This window comes from Polistes canadensis, unplaced genomic scaffold, assembly GCF_001313835.1.
Source record: "Polistes canadensis isolate GaletaPanama2010 unplaced genomic scaffold, ASM131383v1 scaffold_146, whole genome shotgun sequence".
In the NCBI taxonomy this organism is placed as follows: domain Eukaryota; kingdom Metazoa; phylum Arthropoda; class Insecta; order Hymenoptera; family Vespidae; genus Polistes; species Polistes canadensis.
The window spans coordinates 96,176-110,058 of NW_014569693.1; the positions used below are offsets into that span (position 1 = coordinate 96,176).

Sequence of the window (13,883 nt, forward strand, 5' to 3'; positions counted from 1 at the left end):
CTTGATATTATAATAATAACATACTTCGATTACATAACATAGAATTACGTAGTGTGTGTCACTAAAAAAGGGGGAGACTACAAAATATCAATAAAGTAGATAACTACTTCTTTATGTATTTTCTTTTCAGTGTATGTAATAAATCAGAACGTTATAGTTCGTTTTAAAAAAAAAAAAAGAAAAAAAATAGAACAACCGTGTCGTGTTAATCGGTAAATTGTTGAAAAGGTAAAATGTTCATAGTGTTCGCAATTAAAAATAATCAAATATTCAAATAAATTTTTTCTTTGACATAAATAAAAAAATTTAAATAAAATAAATCAAATTGAAAAATGACTATACTAGCATTTACTATGACTGTTTTGAGTATTTGTGGATGCTTGATACCGCCATCTTGGTCGATTTCATTTTTCAAACGTCTCGTATATAATTTGTATACAATATTTGTAGCTTTATTAATATCATCCTTATCGTTGTCACAAGCAATCGCAGTTATACTAAACGGAAACAATTCTAATGATTCTTCCGACGACATTTATATATTTCTCGCTGAAGCCATATCTTGTTTTAAAATGTTAAGTCTTTTGATTAATCGTAATAACATTGTTAATTTAATTAGTTCTTTAACTCAAGAACCATACAAACCATCTAACGATGTGGAAACCAGGATACAAATTAAATTCGACAATTGGTCAAGGTCTGTAATATCAATCATTATTTCTTAAATTATTTATCTATTCAATATGTTTTAATATATAATTCAATTTAGTTAAATTATATTTAATTTTATGGGATTGGGATAAGGGAAAAGTGTACCTTAGATGAATTGTGTGAAAAGTTTTCAACTTAAACATAGAAGTAATTTTGGTCTCAATTTTGTCGTTGTTTATGGTGTTTAAAATTTTTCATAATAATCCTCTTTCTTTTTATTTTATTTGATCATGAATATTTTAATATTTCTTGATATTATTTTTTTAGATTGAACACACAGTGTTATTCGTTTTTACTCGCGTTATCTGCCTCCTGTTTCTTGTCCAACTCATTACTGACTAAATTGAAAAGAAAACAATTAACTTTTCAAGCATGGTTGCCGTTCGATAATAAAACGAATAATTATATATTTTATTTAACTTACGTACATCAAATGATAGCACTTTTATTAGGAGCCATGCTTCACGTTGCATTGGATTGTTTAATCTTTGGTTTTCTTCTACACGTTTGTTCTCAAATTCAAATTTTGGAAAATCGTCTGACGAAGATCAGTAACGATAATAAATCATTTTTAAGATTATGCATTCGTCATTACGACTGTATACGCAAGTTAGTTTATTATTATTATTATTATTATTATTATGATTTTAATATAATTTTGTTTAATCGTAAAAATCCGTGAGTGTGAATTGAAATGTTTTGAGCCTAAACACGAAACTAATTTTCTCTCTTTCCAAAAAATTTTATTTAAAAACAAAATTACAGATTTGCCGATAACGTTAATAATATGTTCGAGTTGATGGTATTTATACAATTTTTCGTTACCACATCGACAGTATGTTTTACATTGTATCAATTAACTAAAGTATCACCATTGTCTTTCGATGCTGCTAAAATAATACTTTACATGAATTGCATATTAACACAAATATATCTCTATTGTTGGTACGGAAATCTTGTTGCAACAAAGGTTTGATAAAACATTATAAATTATTTATCAAATACTTACACAATAAATATCCTAACTATATATATATTATATGTAACATATGGAAATAATTACATTTCACACACAAAATGAAATAATAATAATAATAATAATTTGTTTTTTACAGAGCGAAGAAATTCCGATGAAAATATTCGAAATAAATTGGACGACGTTAAACGATGATAAAAAAAAATGTTTATTATTTATGATGAAACGTACGATGAAACCAATCGTCTTAATTGTAATGAAAATTCTTCCTGTCAATCTTGATTCTTTCGTCAATGTTAGTATATACATATTTTTTTCATATAATATCCCATAAAGAGTACACCATAATATTGTATAATCCATCTCCCCCCCCCCCATACTTTTGACCATTCTCATATCGATTTGTTAGATACTTAAAACTTCGTACTCGGCATATAATATCTTGCAACAGACGGATGAAAAATAAAAAGAAGAATGAAAAAAATAATAAGGAAGAAATCACATATTAAACGAAATATATCTCGAGAAAAGGGAAAATAACATAAGAGATATGGGGAAAAAGAAATAAAATGGATATCACTGTTATCATCCAACTGTTTATTTACGTGTATGCGTTGCACTTGCATACGCATATACCAGTGTTTGTATAAATAATTCATTCGCAATATTAATACTTAATGGTATTTCAAAATATAGGGAACAACGAAAGAGAAAGAAGAAGAAAAAGAAAAAAAAAAAGAAAAGAAATAAAATATATTTTGCGTGCAATGAAATAGTCAATCAATCCACCGTATTTCCTTGTTGTTTTATTTCTTTTTTTTTTTTTCTCCTAAAAGATATAGGGAATATTATATCTCTTGGTATATTTACAACAATTCCCCTATCATTTGACAAATCATCGATAATGAAAATCACTGTGTTTTGTATAAACGATAGTTTCTACCTAAGCAACTATTAACTTAAAACGGAAAAATAAAAAAAAAGGGGTTAGAAAGAAATAATGCATCGGATATGATGATATCTTTTCTTTAGTATTGCATACTATAGTTAGACGGTATAACTTATGTTAGTACGATCATGTGACAAAATTCGCGAAGATCTTGCGATGTGAATAACGCGATTTGAATATTTCTAAAATAATTTCTAATACTTTCTTTTAATTTTATTCGAATTCGTTTCTTTTTCTTTTTTTTTTTTTCTTTTGAATTTAATTTGGGGGGCCCGTTTATTTGTTAAATCGTTAGAGAAAAAAGAGAGAGAGAGAGAGATATAGGTGTTAGAGATATATTTGTTAATTTTGATTATTTATAATAATGCGTATATTAACGTTGGCATTTAAAATATTAATATTTTGCGGTATATGGAAACCAATGGAATGGAAAACAACAAGTAAAAATATCATTTATGGCATTTACACTTTCCTCGTGATATTTTTTGTTTATACATTTTTATGTTCGCAAATGATCGACATGATGACCGTCGATAATATGAACGATTTCACCGAAAGTTCTCACATGCTTTTGACGATGGTTATTGGTTTTTGTAAAGCAGTTAACGTATTGATGGCACGGGATAAAATTGTTAAATTAGTTGACATATTAACCGATGGTACATGCATATCTATCGATACGGAAGAATTAATGATTCAAAAGAAATATGATCGAACTATTAGGTGAGTTTAATATATTTGTTTCTTTTCTTTTTTTTTTGTTTAAATATTTATTTATATATATATATATAATTTATTCTTTCAGAATTAATACTCTTTATTATGCCATCATGATCGAAACTTCAGTATTATCAAGCATATTAAATTCATTGTTAACCGATTTGCAATCAAAAACTTTGCCATTCAGATCATGGATACCATACGATTGTTATTCATCTACTATCATATTTTATTTAACTTATTTTTATCAAATGATATCTATGACAGCCTGTTCATTATTTCACGTCGCGATAGACGGATTGTTTTGCGGATTTTTATTACAAATTTGTTGTCAAATAGATATATTAAAGTGTCGTTTGAAACATTTCAATGGAAATGGTTTCGATGATCTTCGAAAATGTATTCGACATCATTATCAAATTTATCAGTAAGTTACTTTTTATTTTATTTCTATTTTGAAAGATTGTTGTGTTCGTTGAAACATATATTGTCTTAGTATATATATATAAATATATATTTTTTAAATATAATAATAATTTTTGAATTTATATTTTTTGTTTTGTGTGTTTTAGAATCGCAAATAAAGTGAATGAAACATTTTCTATAACGATATTCGCTCAATTCTTCATCAGTTCAATAGTACTTTGTTTGAGTATGTTTGAATTACTTAAAAATGATCTATTAAGTACTGAATTTTTCGCACTAGTAATATATTTGTCGACGTTGTTGGTACAAATCTATATTTTCTGTTGGTACGGGAATAAAGTTAAATTGAAGGTTCGTTAATCGAGTAAATGATTAAAAAAAAAAACAAATTTAACAATTTTTTTCCTTCGTTTTCAGAGTAGTCACGTTGCTGTTGCATTTGCCGAATCCGATTGGACGTCCCTTAACAATCATTCAAAGAAACTTATTTTAATAGTTATGCAACGTGCTGCTAAACCTATAGAATTTGTTAGCGCATATTTTATTACCGTAAACCTCGACACATTTATGAACGTAAGTAGTACGATACCCATTCGAAATTTATTTTTAATCATTTACTTTTCAATATACTCGAGTACATATTTTTTTTTTTTTTTTAATTATTATTACAGTTAATAAAAACTTCGTATTCTACGTACAATGTTCTACAAAAAGCTCAATAAACAATAGCAAATGATATTTGTTTTAATATTATAACTACTTACATGTGTGTATGCATGAATAATATACATATATAGGATCGGGGAAAAAGTTTCTTCGTATTTTTCTTGATAAATTATTTTGTTTAATACAAGTACAAAATATTGTATATATTAAATAAGACTCACTTAAAAAAGAAATCGGGAAAAAAAACGATAGAATTTTCAAATATTTATACAATCTTTCAAGAAACTTGAAATTTGGCCAATTCTATGTGATCATCTAGTAATAGTTTCTCTCTATCGTTATACAATGATTATGTGAAGGCGTATATGTATGTAGTTAGATTGCAGTGGTCAGACGATAAATTTGAATCTCTCGCAAGAAAAATCATCTTAAATTTCAATATTTCTATTTATTACAAAACAAATTTCATCTTATTCGTTATTAATATATCATTCATTAAAGAAATAATTTGATTTAATTTTTCACAACGCTAAACCGTTCAATCGAGATCCGAGAGATCATTTATATAAATTTATTTTTTCTTTTATATACCCACACTCAAGTGCAATAATTTTTTTATTATTTACTTCTATTTATTTTTTAAATAACATATAAAACAATATTAATAATATTACAATTCCATTAAAAGTCAAACCAATTGTAATTGAAAATTAAGAAAGAAATACTTAAAATATACTTACAAATATCATAAATTAAAATAATATATATTTGATTGAGATGAATTTGAATATTAATTGAAAATAAAAAAAAAAAAAAGAGTGACACATACTTGCCTAAAATATTAATAATAAATAATAATAATAAAAGTTTAGCGTGTTGAACGTTAGAAGATTTTTGTTTGAAAACAATACGATAACGATAAAGTATGAATAAAAATAATTTCAGAATGAAATGAATACGATAAACGATTTTTGATATTCGTTTTGAAAAGGTGAGATAAGTATAATAATATGTTCTTCGTGGACGTAGTTAGAGCAGAAAATAAACTTCGGGGGCCCCACCCCCGCCGACTTAAGGTTTCTTGACGGGCCATTTTTGGGGCTCCCCCACCAATCAGAACCAACGTAGATATTCGTATCCTTCCTTCCGTTAGTAATTTTCGTTTAAGCTTGCTTTCCCGATTCTCTCAGACGCTCAACTCGTGCCGTTCAGCTCGCTCGAGTTAGGTAAGTTTCCTGTTATAAGTTTGTCAACATTTATCGAAGAAGAAATGTCATCGTTGAAGAAGACAATATCATCTTATTATTCTTCTTTCTCTTCTTATTCTACTTCTACTTCTACTTCTACTTCTATTTCTTCTTTTTCTTCTTCTTCGTCAAAGTGTATTCCTTCTGTTATTTTATTATTTCATTGCTCTTTCAAAAATATATAAATCTTAATTTTTGTATAAACGATGAACGCGAGTGTTGTTAAAAGAAAAAATGAAAAGAAAAAAGCAAAGGATACACGGTGAAAAATGGAATCTCATTCGATCATTCTCCTATCGAATTAAATAAAAAATAAATCACATTTCTATCTCGTGAATTCGTGAAAACGTTCAACGATTATTCTCTACTACTACTCTACTACGACAAAACGATCTCAAAATATTTTCTAAAAAAAAATATTAAAAGAAACAAACAAACAAAAAATGAGAAAGAATGACTACGTTTAAGCTTGCAGGTGCTTTTGTGGTTTTAATTTTTATTTTCTTTTTTCTCTCTTGAAGAACAAAAAGCGTGTTGCTTATATATACAGGATGCTTGTGTAAGTAGAATTAACTAAAAGCTTGCAAAATATTAAAAGAAACAAACAAACAAAAAATGAGAAAGAATGACTACGCTTAAGCTTGCAGGTGCTTTTGTGGTTTTAATTTTTATTTTCTTTTTTCTCTCTTGAAGAACAAAAAGCGTGTTGCTTATATATACAGGATGCTTGTGTAAGTAGAATTAACTAAAAGCTTGATACATCCATATTTTTTTTTTTGAAACTTCTTACTCGAATTTTTATACAGAGAAAGAAAGATCTGTCGAATTATGACTATCAAAAATAAAAAAAAAAAAGAAAAATAATAAAATAATAATTGTAAATTGAATCTTAACGAATGAACGAACGAACAATAAAAAAAATGATTAGACGAATTGAATGAATATTATGAAATGATATGATTATATCGTGTTCGAGAATTGATCATTCAATTTTCGTGATTCACTTTACGACGAAAATAAATCGGTTGCTAACATTCGATGGTTCCGCTTGTATGCTATTTTCAACCTACCGATGGGAAACATCTTTTTATTCTTTTCTTTTCTTTCTTTCTTTCTTTCTTTCTTTGAATTTTTAAAGAAAAATATGTTACCAAATTTTTCTTTAAAAAGAATAATCACATCTTGTTTACCCTTGTTGCACGTTAAATAAGCTGGCTTTTAATTTTGTTCTTTTTTTTTATATAATTTGTGCATGACATACGCAAAAAGGAAGAGCCCCTATTTCTTCTTATTATCATTATTATTATTATCATCTCACAGGATAATATTTGCTTTAGGAGGAAACTACGATCTTCTTCTTCTTCGTGAGATCCTTTAACACTGCTGCCAAATATTGCTAAAACAAAAAACCAAAAAAAAAAAAAACAAATCAAACAAGCTAATGCTGCTACACTAACGAACGAGAATTATTTGCTTTTGGACGTGTAACATAGCGTGAAATATGTCGTAAGTAGTATTTCTAATATCGTCTAATGTATATTATATCGATCAGATCAATTTCATTATATTTTACCATTTATTTATTTATTTGTTTGTTTGTTTTAATAATTATTGCACGTGCATGCACATTGTCTATATATATAATAGCACTAATAATATTATTAATAATAAATTTAAATGAGAATTGAAAACATAACAGATGGATGAAAAGAGTATGCTTAGAAAAAAAGTACTCATGTGAAATGATTTTCTAATTCCAGACTCTTAGGAGGATCTTTATAAATAAACGCGAATGGCAAAACGACATCCGTGAGAAATTCGTGTTCTCGTTGAAATCTACATTTTCTGTCTCTCTTTCTCTCTCTCTCTATCTATTTTTTTTTATTTCTTTCGCGTTAAAAATGTTCGAAGGATTAGAAACACACGCGAAACGAATTTCGCAAGTGTCATTTTGTGACGTATTAGATCAGGTGTTGGTTAAATAAAATTTTCCAAATGATTTATATATTAAAATACTTTTCTAAAATATATTAAAAGAAAAATATTATAAATAATAAAGAACACACATACACACCTCTTTTTTTGTTTCTAATATTAACACGCGATAAGAATATATATATATATAATAATAATAAAAAAATAAGAGAGAAAATATCAGCCTAAGAAAAAAGTCGACAAAAATAAAAAGAAATAACATAAATAAAAATTCGTAAGATTCTTTATTGAATATTTTTAACCAACACGTTATTATAAATAAATGAAAAAGAAAAAAAAAAACACACACACACACACACACATAGTATAAAAAGATAGAAATGCAAATGCACGAGATACAACAGAATATTATTCGTACTTTTGATTGTGTGTGTGTTCAAATTAAAGGTAAGCAAAAAATTAGAAGGGGGGTTAGAGGGGTAAGAAAAAAAAATTATTCACGAGAGAAATAATACACGAATCCAACGATATTCGCAGGATTCTTGTTTAAAAGCTTGGTAAAATGCTATTAATAAGCGTCAGTTAGATCGAATGTCGGTCGTCTGTGGGCAGCCAAGTAAAGCTCGTTCTTCTGGCTTACATTAAAATGCTAGTTTTGCTTTTGCCCTCTTCTTCTCGTCGTGCCATCGACGTCGTTTCACTTATATTTATAGAATCCGGCTGTAGATGCTATTTCCGTGGACACCCTGATGTGCTATTTTCCGTGCACGTTAGGCACACACATACACAACACAATCATATACTCTCATATAATATAATATATAATAATACATATTTAAATTACATATATATATATATATATATATCTTACAATACGAAGGGAACGAAATTAAAAAAAAAAATAAAAAAGTTTCCATTTATCTAATTAAAAATATTCGATGTTTTATCGTAATTAATTTTTTTTATTAATATCGTATAGATAATTTTGTCAACATGTCACATTTATCTTGTTTTACGTAAGAATATTATAAATTACTATTACATATTATATTTTTCGTTGAATAATTTTGATTTATTCTTTTTTTTTCTTGTTGTTGTCTTATTTAATTGAGAATATATTACAAATTATTTGAATATTAATCACACTTGTACTTTATAATATATTCGTGATTGTTTGTAGAAAAATTTGTAAAGTATTATTATTCGATGATTTTATCTTTTTTTTTTTCTCCCGTTGACACAGAAAAGCCAGTCGTTTCGTGAGAAAAACTATCGGAAGTAGAAAAAAAAGGTCGCAATCATGGACGCGATCAAGAAGAAAATGCAAGCTATGAAGCTTGAGAAGGACAATGCTATGGATAAAGCTGATACCTGCGAAGGACAAGCTAAGGAAGCTAATTTGCGTGCAGACAAGGTCCTAGAGGAAGTTGCAGATCTTACGAAAAAGCTTGCCCAAGTTGAGAGTGATTTACAAATGAATAAACAAAATCTCGAACAGGCCAACAAGGATCTCGAGGAACGTGAAAAATCACTTACCAACGTAAGTTATATTATTGTTGTTAATATCATAATTAAGTTGTAAATAATTCCAACTGTTTTGTAATTAATTAACTGTTAATTAATTATATTATTATTATATATTGATATATATTTATTAATCGTCTATTTGAACAAATATAAAAATATATATATGTTAGTATGAATCAAAAGTGTGTTCGTGCATTTATTGTATCATAAATTATATTATAAATTGCATAATGCATTGTTTTTTTTTTTTGGAAAAATTTTACTTTGGAAATATTAATTTTCAAACGCACGAACTCTTTTGTGGTTCACCCTAATACTAAATATTTATAATAATAAAAATGTTAAATAAAAAAAGATCTTCTACATATATATATATATCTTTTAAAGATCAAGTTTGATCAATCAAATCGAATTTCGAACAATTCACGTGTCCTTGGTCTAATTCATTTTGGATAGGATCCAACCGATATCTTTACACTTAACGTAAACAAAACAGAGTTGTAGTTTTAATTTAAAAAAAGCTTTCAAGTGAAAACTATTTTTTATTTCTTTTTTCTATGTCATGGTTTACATACGATCGCATTGTTTAGGCCGAGTCCGAGGTCGCAGCTCTTAATAGAAAAGTCCAATTGATTGAAGAGGATTTAGAACGATCTGAAGAACGTCTAAACACTGCAACTGCTAAACTTGCTGAAGCATCTCAAGCTGCTGATGAATCTAGCCGGTATATAAAGAAATATAATTAATCATTTTTATTATAACATTATAATTACACATTTATAATATATTTTATTTTATTTTATTTGTTTGTTTGATTATACATTAATTTAAAATAATTTGATTTTTTATAATCAATCATTTATTTAAACCTTGTGTGATATTAAAAAATTAATATTTGATATAAATATATATTTTAATAATATTTAATATTTATATATTATATACTTTATATCGTTTATATAATTTATGATTACGATTTTGATGACAGTATGTGCAAAGTATTGGAGAACCGTGCCCAACAGGATGAGGAAAGGATGGATCAGCTGACGAATCAACTCAAAGAAGCTCGTCTCTTAGCTGAGGATGCTGATGGAAAATCAGATGAAGTATCACGCAAGTTGGCCTTCGTTGAAGACGAGTTGGAAGTTGCTGAAGATCGTGTTAAATCTGGTGAAGCGTAAGCACATACATTTATTCTAATGATTATTACTATCTAATGTTATTATTTAATACTAAACAACCAACAACAACAGATGAAATCAGACTCATCTTTAAAAAAAAGTCATATATATATTACGAAGTATTTATAGAAAAAAATAATACCATTTATGCAATAAGAATTTTTTTTAATTCATCAAAATATAGCAATACAATAATTTGTAACAAAATTTCCATTCCAAAAAATTGACAATCGTTCGTGTTTGATTGTACACAACGTTTAGTATTAAATTTTAGATAGTTTTTCTTTTTTTTACATTTCACATGAATTAACTTAACATTTAATAATTAAACATTTGATTTAATTTAACGAGAAAACAATGTTTTAGTATATTAATTCTTTTTTTTATCATTGATGAGTTCTTTTTAAAAATATTTCAGAAAGATCATGGAATTGGAAGAAGAATTGAAAGTAGTCGGAAACAGTTTGAAATCATTGGAGGTATCCGAGGAAAAGGTAATTTGTTTTAAATCAAATCAACCTACCCCTCCCCTTCTCCACCTGATGAAACTTTGAGGAAGAGATTATATTTGTTTTATTATATTATTTGAAAATTAGGCTAATCAACGAGTCGAAGAATTCAAACGCCAATTGAAAACGTTGACCGTCAAATTGAAGGAAGCTGAAGCTCGAGCAGAATTTGCTGAGAAGACGGTTAAGAAACTCCAGAAGGAAGTTGACAGGCTTGAGGGTAAGTTAAACGTACTCGGTATTATAAATATTTATGAAAAACTATTTCTTTTTTTGGAGCAAGGAGGGTTAGGGGGGAGGAAGAAGAAAAAAAAAAGAAGAAAAAGAGTGGATTTTTCTTATTGTTCTTTTATCGTTATATGTGAAACATACAAAAGTTTTTGGCAACGTTTTAGAAATTCTTCGAGATATATATTCGTTACTTCAAAATTTCCCTCCCTTCGCCCCCCCCCTCTTACGAGAATATAAAGTGACATAATTTGGCAAATTGACAATACAACTGTGTGCTTGAAGAGTTAACAAATAAATCAAATGAAATGAAGTAAGTCTCGTTGTTGACTTGTTGCCAAATATTGAACAACATATAATAATTTTTTATTTTTTACTATAGAAAGAAATAAATAAATAGTAATAGGTTTATATATATATTAATAAAGAAATAAATAATATCTAATATCTTTGTGTTTTTTAACAGGATAATATAAAAAAAGGGAAACTATTTTAAAAACAAAATATTCTCATCGATGCAACTTTGAATATGCAAATTGATTTGTTTCATTGCAGACGATTTATATCACGAGAAGGACAAACGCAAAACTGTTTGCGAAGAATTGGACAAGACGTTCGCTGAGCTTTCTGGCTACTAAAAAAAAAACAAACAAACAAAAAAAGAAAAGAACAAAAATATCTCCTCACACTCTTATCTATCTAAATTTATTTTGCTCATTACTAATTTACCTTCATACTCTGTGCCCCCGATATCTTATCTTTTTTTCGATTATCTCTTTCTTATATACGTGAAAACTTTGTTTGCGCTTTTTGCAATATTTTATTTTATTTTTTATTTTATTTTTCATTATTCCGAAATTGGACAGGATCGTATTTGGACTTTTTTTGAAAATCATTTTATTAAATGATTCGAGATTCATTTGCTTTGCAACGATTACAAACAAATAAAAATACACGTGTATCTTCTCGTTATTTTTTCATTTTTATCTTTACAAGAGTGATTATTTTACTCTAATCGTTTTTGTCCGATTTTGGATTGTTTTGCTTGAATTTTATGTGCTTTTAATTCAATTGGATAAAAAAAAAACACACACACACACACGCACGAACAAACGAAATAATTAACTCGTCCCTTTTATTATAATTTTGTTTATGTCTTTTGTGTCTTTGTCTGTGTTCCTTTTTTTAATTTACTTTATTATAAGCATATTATATATCAAAATATTATATAATTAATACGCGCTCACGCATAAAAAAAAAAATACATACACAATTGATAGCTTGATAAAAAAGAAAAAATAAAAAAACAAATAAAAAGCTTAACAACTTTACCCGAGGGTGGACCGTCGTACTTCAGGTACTTTTACACCACCAGCTCTCTCTTGTGCTCTATATTATATTGAATATTTTCTTTTTCTTTTCTTTTTTTGGTTTTTTTTTTTTCAATGTGTTTTTATTGTTCTTTGTTATCACCAATATAATTTCAATTTAATTTTTATACGGAATAAATATATGTATATGCATCACAGGGTTGTCATTTTGAACATATTCTATGAAAATAAATTATGATTAATTATTAAAAACACAAAATAATATATTAAAAAAGAAATGTTTATACTAAATAATGTATATATATATTCCGTATATGGGTTTAGAAAGATGCATCCTTATTAAAAAATAAAATAATATAATAATTTTCTTTCTAATTCCCCTAATATAATAATACTAATACCAATTAAATCCTGACATTTGATCATGCTTTCGCGCAAGCTCAATTTTTTTTTCTTTTTACTAGACGTCATATATATACTTACTTGTATATATTTTTCATCAACAATTTATTCATCTTCGCAGACGAGAACAAGAATGAAAGAAAGAAAGGAAAAAAAAAAAAGAAATGAAATATCGCAACGATTTATAAGTTATTTTTTTTTTCTTTTTATATCTATATTTTTTAAACGACGACTTACTGTTGTAGCAGTAGATAATTAGATAATTAGATAATTAATTATACGTACACACACACACACACGATGGGATATATCTTGTTAGAATTATTTTGTTGATTTTTATTTTATTTTTTTGTTTTCACTTCAACCAATATTTCTCGATACACTAATTATAATTTAATTAATTAATTATTATTTTCAGATGAGCTTGGTATCAACAAGGATAGATACAAATCACTCGCCGACGAAATGGACTCCACGTTCGCCGAATTGGCAGGATATTAGAAAGATATATTTTCATCTTTATAATTATTATATATTTCTGCTAATTCTTTTCCGATTCTACCCTAATTCCTATCTCTCTCTCTCTCTCTATTTCTATTTCTATCTCTCTCTCTCTCTCTCTCTCTCTCTCTCTCTCTCTCATTATCTCTCTCTCTCACTCACTCGCTCAGCTCACTCTCTCTCTCACTCGTATTTTGAAAAATCAATCGAATTTTCTCACGAAAAACACAATTACGGAAAAAAAGGAAAGAAGGAAGGAAGAAAGGGCTGAAAGATCTAATCGCGATTGAGTTAAAGGTCAATTTAACGATCATCCTAGCTAGCGTCCATATTCATTTCTTTACGTTATCTCGTCACGGACAGCTAATGAAATTTTATTCTGTTAAAAAAAAAAAGAAGTTATTAAGAAAGAGTATCATGTAATAAGCAACTGTAACACGATCAATGTTAATAAACTACCGTAATAAGATATGGTAGAAATTTACGTATTTAAGGAAATAATAATAATAATAATAATAATAATAATAATAATAATAATAATAATAATAATAATAATAATAATAATAATAATAAT

The 13,883-nt window shown here is 27.1% G+C and overlaps 2 protein-coding genes across 2 annotated transcripts in view; both read left to right on the top strand.

Moving 5' to 3' along the window:
• LOC106788627 overlaps positions 1-2,209 on the top strand; it is a 4,682-nt gene extending 2,473 nt beyond the window's left edge. Inside the window, exons 5-9 of the mRNA XM_014752045.1 lie at positions 346-697; positions 979-1,320; positions 1,477-1,681; positions 1,827-1,982; positions 2,097-2,209. Of these exons, the coding sequence (XP_014607531.1) occupies positions 346-697; positions 979-1,320; positions 1,477-1,681; positions 1,827-1,982; positions 2,097-2,153 (1,112 nt within the window). The 3' untranslated portion in view covers positions 2,154-2,209. The remainder of the gene's footprint in view (positions 1-345; positions 698-978; positions 1,321-1,476; positions 1,682-1,826; positions 1,983-2,096) is intronic.
• Positions 2,210-5,587: 3,378 nt separating this feature from the next.
• LOC106788659 (tropomyosin-1) lies at positions 5,588-13,778 on the top strand. Its single transcript, XM_014752114.1, has 7 exons — positions 5,588-5,674; positions 8,874-9,170; positions 9,748-9,881; positions 10,146-10,334; positions 10,757-10,832; positions 10,935-11,067; positions 13,227-13,778. The coding sequence occupies exons 2-7, from the start codon at positions 8,931-8,933 to the stop codon at positions 13,307-13,309; spliced, it is 855 nt and encodes a 284-aa protein (XP_014607600.1). The 5' UTR covers positions 5,588-5,674; positions 8,874-8,930; the 3' UTR covers positions 13,310-13,778.
• The last annotated feature ends 105 nt before the right edge of the window (positions 13,779-13,883 follow it).

What these genes read in the sequence shown, in the direction of transcription:
- LOC106788659 (XM_014752114.1), top strand. Translation starts at nt 8,931, where the DNA reads ATGGACGCGATCAAGAAGAAAATGCAAGCTATGAAGCTTGAGAAGGAC. An exon ending in GTGAAAAATCACTTACCAAC is followed by an intron (nt 9,171 to 9,747) that starts GTAAGTTATATT and finishes CGCATTGTTTAG; the next exon opens with GCCGAGTCCGAGGTCGCAGC. An exon ending in TGGAGGTATCCGAGGAAAAG is followed by an intron (nt 10,833 to 10,934) that starts GTAATTTGTTTT and finishes TTTGAAAATTAG; the next exon opens with GCTAATCAACGAGTCGAAGA.